Source organism: Cebus imitator, unplaced genomic scaffold, assembly GCF_001604975.1.
Source record: "Cebus imitator isolate Cc_AM_T3 unplaced genomic scaffold, Cebus_imitator-1.0 Scaffold11, whole genome shotgun sequence".
Classification (NCBI taxonomy): Eukaryota; Metazoa; Chordata; class Mammalia; order Primates; family Cebidae; genus Cebus; species Cebus imitator.
The window spans coordinates 5,992,799-6,004,422 of NW_016107326.1; the positions used below are offsets into that span (position 1 = coordinate 5,992,799).

Below are 11,624 nucleotides of genomic sequence, written 5' to 3' on the forward strand. Positions count from 1 at the left end.
GGAATATGGCTAGCATCTCTCTCTCCTGATTTCTTGGAAGGTCAGATAAAGATCTTAGCTTTGGCTTGGTGGTGTGGAACTTCAGCATGAATAACTCCATTTTGATTTGGTTTGAGCCTAATGCAGAGCTCAGTCTGAACTAACGACCGCCTCTAAATTTTATCTAACAGCTCTGACACCCTTCCTGCACACACCGGGGAACTTGGGTGCAGCATTCTAACGCCTGCTCAGCATGATTCCACATTTTCTCCAGTCCCATAATCCAGAGGAGGTTGGGCCTGGAGCAGGCTTGCCTCGCCAGGTTCCGGGTCCGTGCGTGTGTGAAGCAGTGCCATGCCCGATGGGGAGGAGCCGCGGTAGAGAAAGCCTAAGGCCAAGTGGAAAGGGGTGGGCCACGCTGGGACCCGCTCACCTCCCAGGCACACAGCCCAGCCCAGCAAGGCAGGAAACGAGGGCCGAAGGGCGCGAGGGGCTGGAGGTGGCGCCCCTGTGCCCCACTTGTTCTGCCAGGGCTGGGAAAGAGAAGCGGTCCCTCAGAAGCGCTGGCAGCGCTAGCTTAGGGTGGGCGTGGGTAACGCTCAGCTGTCTCCCAGCAGGCGCCCTATGCGGGCGTTTGTTTCTGGTGGAGACCCGTACCAGCACGGAGAGAGAGATGGAGCGATGCACGCAACCCCGGTGGGGCGCCACCGCGCCCAGTCGCCCCGGGCACGCGCCGACGCCCCGCCCTGTCCGTGACGCGCTCGCGCGGGGCCTCCGCCCCATCCCCCTCCCGCGCGGGCCCCAGTGCTCTGCCTCTGCCGTTCCCCGCCCCCTCGCCTCTGAGGCTGCCCTGATAGCTGCCTGATCCAAGGCCCAGTAGTGTCTGCTTTCCTGACCCCCGCCGACGGCGAGAGGCAGCCCACCTGCAGGACCAGTGCATTCGCGGTCCACGTGGCCGCTCCGGAGCAGGTTGGAGTGGGCAGCGGGCGGCGCTGCGGGGACAGGCGCGGCGGACAGCCCCGGGGGCAGCGGCGGGGTCCTGGCTGGGAGAGGACGGGGTTGCGGCGGGCGGAACGGTGTCTCCTTCACTTCGCCCTCCAGCCGCTGCAGCTGCAGCTCGACCGCGAGCGTGCCGAGTGGCTTCAGCAGCTAGCGGAGCGGTGGCGGCGGCCCCCCTCAGGAGACCACCAGGTACCGCCGCGCCCGCCTCACGCGGACCCAGGGGCCTACGCCCCGGCGGCCAAGCGGGAGGCCTGCACCGGACTCCGGGTCGGCCCTGGCTCCCTAAGATGGCCGCGCTGCCCCGCGGTCCCTCGTCCCTTTCTGTGAGGGACTTCCTTTTGGCTCTTTGACCCCAGCTGACCGCACTTCTTGTCCCTCCCGCAGATCCCCTCTTCCCGCGGCCTCGCCATGGCTACCCACGGACAGACTTGCGCGCGGCGTAAGTAGAGCGGAGATTTCTACGGGATGGGGCGGCGGTGGACGGGGAGTCGAAGCCTGTCGACTAGAAACTTGCAGTTTGTTTTCCCTCGTCTTTCCAAGGACTTGGAAATTCGGCTTATTTTAGTGGTCACGCCACTGTCTGACCACCTCTGCGGAGGAGGGGCTGGGATGCTGGACTTCAAATAGGGGAACAAGGCCCGGGGAGTTAGTCTGTGGCCGCATGGACTTCCAGTTTTTGTACATGTCTTTGACGTACAGAAGTAAAAGTTATTAATTGGGGATTCCACCTTTGGAGGATCGGATTAGTCACTTCTAGAGGAAGTAGCAGTCCCTCTTTTGAGAGCACAAGGTCATTACTTGTGCTCCTAAGGGCGTGGACGTGCTTTGTGGAATGAATGAGCGGGTGTAACGAGCTCAGATTGCTTGCCCTTAAGCAGCACAGCATTGGCTAAGGACTTGAGAGTCATGTTAATAAGTTTGAAGCGCTATTTGATACTTAGTTGATATAGACACTTGAGTGAAACACAGATGGCAGTATTTTTTCCAAGTTCCAGTATTTAAATTCCCAGAGTATTAAGTTCTCTTCCCACTCCAGGATGTTGGTTTTCACCTTAGCAAAGATATTAAAGGATGTATCAGGGAAAAGGGCCTAGTCTTAAGTTTTGATTTTATCTCATTTAGTTAAATCAGCTCATCTCAGTGAATTTTGACAGATGCATACATATCCATACACACAAATACTTGTTTGGTTCTTTGTACCTGTCCAGTCCTAGGAAGTGAGGCTGTGGGTACGCTAAATTTAGCAATAGGCTGTTTTTCTATTTTGGAACGAATTTCCCAAGTTTGTATAACCATGGTTATCTATTTTAGAAATAATTTGTTGGTGGTATCTCCTTCATGGGTTGTTATAGTTTTATTGTAGCTCCTGATTGCATAAAAAATGTAATTCCAACAAATGAGATTGTTCAAATTTAAAGATAGCAGTGATCATACTCTAGTTCTTGGATAGAAGATGGGAGAATAGAGACATTAACACTGGAATTTTTTTTCTACCAGCTATGTGTATTCCTCCATCATATGCTGACCTTGGCAAAGCTGCCAGAGATATTTTCAACAAAGGATTTGGTAAGAACTTCATTTTTAAAACGTTTTAGATAAGAGTGAAAATTTATGTTTGGGTTTCTTAGGGAAATCAGATGAATCGTTGCAAATTGTTAATATCTTGCTGCTTTAAATTTGGACTTATTTATTTATATTTTTGAGGCAGGATCTCCCACTGTTGCCCAGGCTGGATGAGTGGCATCATCATAACTCACTGCAGCCTGGGCTCCAGTGGTTATCTTACCTCAGACTCCCAAGTCCCACATAGCTGGGACTACAGGCATGCTCTGCCACACCTGGCTAATTTTTTAAATTTTTTGTAGAGGTGGGGTCTCACTATGTTACCCAGTAACACAGTGGCCTCTCAAAGCCTGCTGGGATTATATTACAGGCATGAGCCGATGTGCCCAGCCTTGTATTAATTATTCTGTTAGATGCTTAAGATACTTAAACTTCTGAGAAAATAGTTCTTTTACAGTCCACAGCCCCCTTCCCCAATTTCCCCAAGTTTTTTAAAACTATAGTTAGAGGATTTTAACTTTTAAGAAAAAGCGGCTTGTGCTTTAATTTTTTTCAATTACAGCTTAGGCCTTGGTTGACTAGAGTTGTGACATATTACTGTTTCGCTTTTGTGGCGAGTCCTAATACTTTCCAGAGTTGCGAGGTTTTTCAGGTGAATTTGAATTTTCTTAAAGATCGTTCCACACTCTTCCCCACCTTTAGATTGTTGGAGATACCCCATTGGCATAAATGTCCTAAATGTCATACAAAGTTTTTTTGTTTTTGTTTTTTGAGACAGAGTCTTGCTCTTTCCCAGGCTGGGGTGCAGTGGTGGGATCTCGGCTCACAGCAGCCTCCACCTCCTGGGTTCCAGTGATTCTCCTGCCTCATCCTCCCAGGTAACTGGGATTACAGGCACATGCCACCACGCCTGGCTAATTTTTTTGTATTTTTAGTAGAGACGATGTTTCACCATGTTGGCCAGGCTGGTCTCGAACTCCTGACCTCAGGTGATCCTCCAGCTGTGGCCTCCCAAAGTGCTGGGATTATAGGTGTGAGTCACCACGCCTGGCTGTATATTAACACATTTTTATCCACCCCTGAATATGTGGAATTTTTTTTTTTAATGTATAGTCAACAATTGCTATGCGTCTTTCATACAAAAGAATCATTTTGTTATCTTTTTGCTCTCTACTTGTTGAAGGTTTTGGGTTGGTGAAACTGGATGTGAAAACAAAGTCTTGCAGTGGCGTGGTGAGTGTTACCATGAAATAAGTTCTGTTGAACCTTTTATGATTTTTCAGTTTGTAAAATAGTCATAACTGAAAGATGTCTACCTGTTTTAAAGAAGTGGTAGAAGTTAACTTTGTTTTAAGAGATTTGTGGCCAGGTGTGGTGGCTCACGCCTGTAATCCTAGCACTTTGGGAGGCTGAGGTGGGTGGATCACCTGAGGTCAGTCAAGAGTTCGAGACTAGCATGGCCAAGATGGTGAAAACCCGTCTCTACTGAAAATACAAAAATTAGCCGGGTGTGGTGGTGCATGCCTGTAATCCCAGCTACTCGGGAGGCTGAGACAGGAGAATTGGTTGAACGCAGGAGGCGGAGGTTGCAGTGAGCTGAGATCTCGCCATTGCTCTCCAGCCTGGGCGATAAAGTGACACTCCATTCTCCGAAAAAAGAAGGATTTGCATGTAACCTGATTTATTTTGGCTTTGGATGTGATGTCTGATTTTCATGTGGTCTTTTGTCATATTATGTATGCACAAGGAACTTGGGAAAAACAGGTCAGGTGATACTTTTTACTCAGTGAGATTACACATTTGAAGGCAAAGAACCTATTACACTTTTTGTGACTCTTTTTCAATGCTTGTCAGAGTTATGGGCATAAAAATATCAGTAACTCAAATTGAATGTACTGATCATTTATATAATGTCCATTTTCTAGCAGTTCTCCCTGGAGAAGATTTCCACATGTATTTTGTGAGTTTAGGGAGTCCTGATCTGAACTTTTTTTTTTTTCTTCAGATGGAGTTTTGCTCTGTCACCCAGGCTGGAGTGCAGTAGTGTGATCTTGGCTCACTACAACCTCCGCCTCCTGAGTTCATGTGATTCTCCTGCCTCAGTCTCCTAGTAGTTGTGATTATAGGTGCCTGCCACCATGCTTGACTGATTTTTGTATTTTTAGTAGAGCTGGGGGTTTCACCATGTTGGCTAGGCTGGTCTTGAACTCCTGACCTCAGGTGATCCACCCACCTCAGCTTCACAAAGTGCTGGGATTACAGGTGTGAGCCGCTGTGCCCGGCCAAGAATATTGTTTAAAGAGGTTAATATTTTGGTATTTGAATGTCTTTGATAGCTCAATGAACTCTTACAAAGGGGCTAGAGTAAAATATAATTTTTGATACAGGGTCTCGCTCTGTTGCCCAGGCTGGAGTGGAGTGAGTGCAGTGGCATAATCTCACTGTAGCCTTGACCCCTGGGTTCAAGCAGTCTTCCCACTTCAGCTTCCCAAGCGGCTGGGAGTACAGGCCTTATCCATCATGTCCAGCTATTTTTGGTAGTTTTTTTAGAGATGATGTTTTGCCATGTTGCCCAGGTGATCCCTCCTGCCTTGGCCTCCCAAAGTGCTGGATTTATAGATGTGAGCCACCACGTCCAGTCCAGCTGGTAAAATTTAACTTTGTGCAATTTTTTTTTTACTCTAAAAATTTTTGTTTTGAGATTGTTTTGGGGGTGGGTATAAGTGTGTGCATATGAGAATACTATAGATTATTTTGATATATGTATATATATTTTTACATATTTTTGATGTAGTACATATAACTGGTGTTTATTCAAACTAATGTTGTAGTTTCTTTTTTTTCCATGAGATGCAGTCTTTCTCTGTCACCCAGGCTGGAGTGCAGTGGAGTGATCTCAGCAACTGCAACCTCCACCTCCCAGATTGAAGTGATTATCCTGACTCAGCCTCCCAAGTAACTGGGATTGCAGGTGCACGCCACCATGCCTGGCTAATTTTTGTATTTTTAGTAGAAACAGTGTTTCACCATGTTGGCCAGTCTGGTCTCGAACTCCTCACCTCAAATAATCCTAAAGTGCTGGGATTACAGGCTTGAGCCACAGGGCTTGGCCTATAGTTGCTTAAAAGCCTAGACCTGTTGGATTTCTGGGGTTTTTATATTGATCATATCTGTCACTTGGTTTCTTTGCTCTGAAAGGAAGCCTTGGTGTTTAGTTATGATTGGATTATTTATTTGGCCAAGTTAACAGGTTACAGAGCAGTGATTTAGTGTGTTTTTTAATGTTCCCATTGTTAGTCTATTGAGGGCCCTAGTTGTATTTAAGCATAAAAGGCCTTCTAAAAAAGACTCAATCTTTGTGTTTAAAAAGCTTACTTTCTAGTTGGAGAGACAAATTGAGAAGACTGAGATAATTATATCAAATACTAGATTGTTTGATAAACCAAACCTTTGTTGGAAAGGAATAGATTATTGTTTAAAAGGTTAGTAAGAGTTGTATGGGAGTAGGTTTAAGAGCATGAGGGATGTGTAGGAGCTGGATGAGATATAGCATGTTTTTTAATTTTAATTTTTATTTTTAAAAACAGGGTTTCACCATGTTGGTCAGGCTGGTCTTGAACTCCTGACCTCAGGTGATCCGCTCGCCTTGGCCTCCAAAATGCTTGGATTACAGGGGTGAGCCACCACACCCGGCCACATATAGCATGTTTTTATTCACATTTAATACATGTAATTGAAAAACCACGGTATTGATCCTGTAATATGAACCTGGTCCTAGAAAAGTTTCATTAATACCTGGCTCTGTTTTCTTACTTGAACTGCAGAGCTACTGAGGCCACCCCAGAATGTAGAAACCAAAATGTCTGGTGGAGGAGTAAAGGGATGAGCTGTAATCTGGCCCAACGCTGGTCCCACAGGGTGGTGTTGGCTTTGTTTCTTGAGCTTCCTTGGCATGTGTATGTAGGCTTGCTCTTGATCTGTGGACTGATGGATGGCAGTGGATGGGGCCCCAAGAGTCATTAATGTCATTCAGGATTAAAAATAGCTATTCACACATTACTCATTCAAACATCTGCTAGAAGAACCTGTTCCATTTTTTGTTTTAATAATGCTTTCCATTTGTGTAGAGCATATGAAAATGTACAAAGCTTTTACAGTGTCAATTCAGTTTAATCATCCATAGGTAGGCTTTGTAATTATAGTTGCAGAAACGGACCCAAAAAAGTAAGTTACAGTGGCTCATTCCTGTAATCCTAGCACTTTGGGAGGCCGAGGCAGGAGGGCCACTTGAGCCCAGGAGTTCTGAGACTAACCTGGGCGACAAAGTGAGACCTCCATGTCTACGAAAAAATTTAAAAATTAGCTGAGCTTGCTGGTGGGCACCTGAAGTCCCAGCTACTTGGGAGGCTGAGATGGCAGGATCGCTTGAGCCCAGGTGTTTGAGGCTGCAGTGAGCTGTGACTGTGGCACCATACTCCAGCCTGGGCGACAGAGCGAGACCCTGTCTCCAAAACAGTTGGCCGAGCATGGTGGCTCACACCTGTAATCCCAGCACTTTGGGAGGTCAAGGTGGGTGGATCTCCTGAGGTCAGGAGTTTTGAGACCAGCCTGGCTAACATGGTGAAACTCCGTCTCTACTAAAAATACAAAAATTAGCTGGGCTTGGTGGTGGGCACCTGTAATCTCAGCTACTTGGGAGGCTGAGGCAGGAGAATCACTTGAACCTGGTAGGCAGAGGTTGCAGTGAGCTGAGATTGCGCCACTGCATTCCATCCTGGGTGACAGAGTGAGACTTGGTCTCAAAAGAAAAAAAAAAAAGATGTAGAGTTGGCTGGGCACAGTGGCTCATGACTCTAATCCCAGAACTTTGGGAAGCTGAGGTGGGTGGATCACCTGAGGTCAGGGGTTCGAGACCATCCTGGCCGACATGGTGAAATCCTATCTCTACTAAAAATACACAAATTAGCTGGGCATGGTGGTGCATGCCTGTAATCCCAGCTACTCTGGAGGCTGAGGCAGGAGAATGGCTTGAACCAAGGAGTCAGAGATTGCAGTGAGCCAAGATTGCACCACTGCACTCCAGCCTGGCAACAGAGCGAGACTCCATCTCAAAGGAAAAAAAAAAGATGTACAGTTTGCTCACTTGAGAATTAGCTACAGGTTAACTTGTGATTGATTGGAAATGTCAGCTGTATGTAAAGTGGCAGTCAGTTGCCCAAAGGCTTGTCACTCTTGTATGTGCTTAGAGAGTAGCACAGGGCAGAGGAATATGAGTTTTCAGAAAGCTAGAAAAAGGATTCGTGAATTTACCAAATGTTTCATTGGGTTTTGTGTGTGTGTGTGAGTTAGGCAGTGATGAATTCTAGGCTTATGAGAATGTTCATGAAGTTATTGATTGTCTTGTTTAGGAATTCTCAACATCTGGCTCATCTAATACAGACACTGGTAAAGTTACTGGGACCTTGGAGACCAAATATAAGTGGTGTGAGTATGGTCTGACTTTCACAGAAAAATGGAACACTGATAACACTCTGGGAACAGAAATCGCAATTGAAGACCAGGTAACATTTTGAAAATGTGTTTTAGTATTAATTTTTTTTTTGTATTTCAAAAAATAACAACGCAGAAAACAAATTACTTTTCTTTCAAAATAGATTTGTCAAGGTTTGAAACTGACATTTGATACTACCTTCTCACCAAACACAGGGTAAGCACAGCCATTTTTATCTGCATTGCATTTAAAAGCATTTCTTTTGTATATTTAGAAAAGGTGTACATTTACTGCTTTATAGCTTATTAAGCTACCTTGTGGTGGCGAAATCTCTGTATCTGTTTTTATTTATTTATTTATTTGAGATGGAGTCTTGTTATGTCACCCAGGCTGGAGTGCAGTGGCACGATCTTGGCTCACTGCAGCCTCTGCCTCCCAAGATCAAGATTCTCCTGCCTCAGCCTCCTTGACTAGCTGGGACTACAAGCACTCGTCATCACACCCAGCTAATTTTTGTATATTTAGGAGAGATGGGGTTTCACCATGTTGGCGAGGCTGGTGTGGAACTCCTGACCTCAGGTGATCCGCCCGCCCACCTGGGCCTCCCAGAGTGCAGGGATTACAGGTATGAGCCACTGCACCCGGCTGTTTATTTATTGTTTGTCTTTTTGAGACGAAGTCTCACTCTTTTGCTCGGGCTGGAGTGCAGTGGCGCAATCTTGGCTCACTGCAACCTTTGCCTTCTGGGTTCAAGTAGTTCTCCTGTCTCAGCCTCACGAATAGCTGGGATTACAGATGTGGGTTACCATGCCTGGCTAATTTTTTTTTTTTTAATTTTTGGTAGAGACGGGGTTTCACTATGTTGGCCAGCCTGGTCTTGAACGCCTGACCTCAGGTGATCTGCCCACCTGAGCCTCCCAAAGTGCTGAGATTATAGGTGGGAGGCACCGATACACTGCTGCCCTGTATCTGCTTTTAGAATACGATGGTTGCTATCATTGCCTTGCCTTCAAATATTTGCCTCTCTGTTGTACTAACTTGGGCAATTAATGTGTTTCTAAAGGCTTTTGTGACTGACTTCGTGTTCTGCAATGCAGTCTTCCTAGATGATGGCTGTCCAGTTGCCTTATGTGTCCTTGATTTTAGTTAATTGAGCTCAGTTTTTACCCCGTTATTGTATTGCTGTTTTTTATCCCCTGGTCATACTGCAGTTCATTTAAGTCTGCTTTGTGCTCTCTCTGCAGAAGCGTGTGTAAAATTTGCCCACTGACATCAGTTTGTCTTTTTCCAGAAAGAAAAGTGGTAAAATCAAGTCCTCTTACAAGAGGGAGTGTATAAACCTTGGTTGTGATGTTGACTTTGATTTTGCTGGACCTGCAATCCATGGTTCAGCTGTCTTTGGTTATGAAGGCTGGCTTGCTGGGTACCAGATGACTTTTGACAGTGCCAAATCAAAGCTGACAAGGAATAACTTTGCAGTGGGCTACAGGACTGGGGACTTCCAGCTACACACTAATGTGTAAGTATTCCTTTCATAGGATATTGTGATGTAGGCCCTCAGAGGATGATTTTGTTTTCTGTCATCTCTTATTGATCTGGGTGCACCCTAAAGGATCTCTCTTAACATTTAAAAACAAAATCATTCTTGGTCATTTCTAAGATGCTCCTGCAAAGCTTATAGTAAAAGAATGTTTGTCTGACTTTTGGTGCTGAGAGAATAAATGTTCATTTTATATGGAGTTTAATGTGCTTGTATTTTTACAAGAGGCATTAGGTATTGGCAGACTGCTACCAGTGCCTTCATTTTACTTAATTATTATGATGTGTGGGGTGCTGACTTGATAGGATTACGTAAAATGTATGGTGTTTTGTTGTTGTTGTTTTTTGTTTTTGAGAGGCAGAGTCTTGTGCTGTCTCCCAGGCTGGAGTGCAGTGGTGCAATCTCAGCTCACTGCAGTCTCCACCTTCCGGGTTCAAGCAATTCTCCTGCCTCAGCCTCCCAAGTAGCTGGGACTCCAGGCACACACCACCATGCCCACTAGGCTGGTCTCGAACTCCTGATCTGCCCACCCAAAGTTCTGGGATTACAGGTGTGAGCCACCGCGCCTGGCTGTTGTTGGTTTTAAAAAAAATTGTTTTTGTAGAGACAGGGTCTCTATAAAGTCTAAAACTCCTGGCCTTAAGCGATCCCCCCACCTCAGCCTTCCAAAGTGTTGGGATTATATGCGGGAGCCACTGCATCCGGCCTGGTGGTTTTACCTAGCCCCAGCTAGGTAGATATATGGAAAGTACTTAGTTTTTTCCCATTGTAAAAATCCATTGGTAAATAACAGAAGCACAAAGAAGAAGATCTACATTTCTCATAATCCTGCCAGCTAGGTGTATAATCGTGGTTAATGTTGTGGTGGTTCACCTTTTTATATGTGTACGTATATGTACTTATATATGAAATACATAACCAGAAGGCTGTTTGAGAAACTCTTCCATGTTAAATACAGTGTGATAATTCCACTGGATGGCTGTTCTATGGTTCATTTTGCTAATCCCTGTATGGGTGTGGGTTGGGGAAAAAACCCACTTGAGCTGTGTTGTTTTTTCTTTTTCTTTATTTTTGAGCTGTGGTTTTTATTTAAATATGATGGTACAAGCCTGTGCCTTAGACATTATTACATTGTCTATTCTAGATCTACTAATTAAAAATGTCTTATAGCAATGATGGGACAGAATTTGGAGGATCAATTTATCAGAAAGTATGTGAAGATCTTGACACTTCAGTAAACCTTGCTTGGACATCGGGTACCAACTGCACTCGTTTTGGCATTGCAGCTAAATATCAGTTGGATCCTACTGCTTCCATTTCTGTGAGTACTTCTGTGGACTTAGAATGGGGGTTTTGGTTGTGGAAATGAGTCTTTGAGTATATTGAGTTGTATTGAAAATTTGAACTGATTTCACACAGTCCCCAGTTTACAGATTGGCTGTAGAATTTGAAATGTTGCTTTTTCTGTGGTGACAGTGTTAGAGGTTTTATTTCCAGGCCAGGCCACTGGAGTTTGTTTAACCTCAAAAGCTGCTGAGTTAGTGTTCATAATAACCTTGAGCCATAGTCTAGCTGGTGTTTTGGTCCCTGTGTGGTTCTTGCCATGTCAGAAATAATAGTGCTTTAATGTCTTTTGAAGCAGCCTGTCTCTTGCCCAGGCTGGAGTGCAGTGGCACAGTCACGACTCTGCAGCCTTGACATCCTGGGTTCAAGCAGTCCTCCTACTTCAGCCTCCTACTATTCCCAACTATTTTTTTTTTATGTTTTTTTGTAGAGATGGGATCTCCATATGTTGCCAGGCTAGGCTCAAGCTGTCATCCCGTCTCAGAGTAGTTTATTGGGATTACAGGCATGAGCCACTGCACCTGGCTAGTATTTTAATCATCGCTTTGTCTTTTTTTTTTTGGAGTCTCACTCTGACACCCAGGTTGGAGTGCAGTAGTGCAATCTTGGCTCACTGCAACCTCCACCTCTTGGGTTCAAGCAGTTCTTTTGCCTCAGCTTCCCGAGTAGTTGAAATTACAGGTGCCTGCCACCATACCTGGCTAT

General features: G+C 45.4%; 1 protein-coding gene across 1 annotated transcript in view; it reads left to right on the plus strand.

Moving 5' to 3' along the window:
- Window positions 1-774: 774 nt before the first annotated feature.
- The window catches only part of VDAC2 (voltage dependent anion channel 2), a 20,671-nt gene continuing 9,821 nt past the window's right edge, over window positions 775-11,624 (plus strand). Inside the window, exons 1-8 of the mRNA XM_017496699.2 lie at window positions 775-1,170; window positions 1,366-1,420; window positions 2,479-2,547; window positions 3,728-3,777; window positions 7,953-8,105; window positions 8,199-8,251; window positions 9,327-9,554; window positions 10,746-10,896. Of these exons, the coding sequence (XP_017352188.1) occupies window positions 1,390-1,420; window positions 2,479-2,547; window positions 3,728-3,777; window positions 7,953-8,105; window positions 8,199-8,251; window positions 9,327-9,554; window positions 10,746-10,896 (735 nt within the window). The 5' untranslated portion in view covers window positions 775-1,170; window positions 1,366-1,389. The remainder of the gene's footprint in view (window positions 1,171-1,365; window positions 1,421-2,478; window positions 2,548-3,727; window positions 3,778-7,952; window positions 8,106-8,198; window positions 8,252-9,326; window positions 9,555-10,745; window positions 10,897-11,624) is intronic.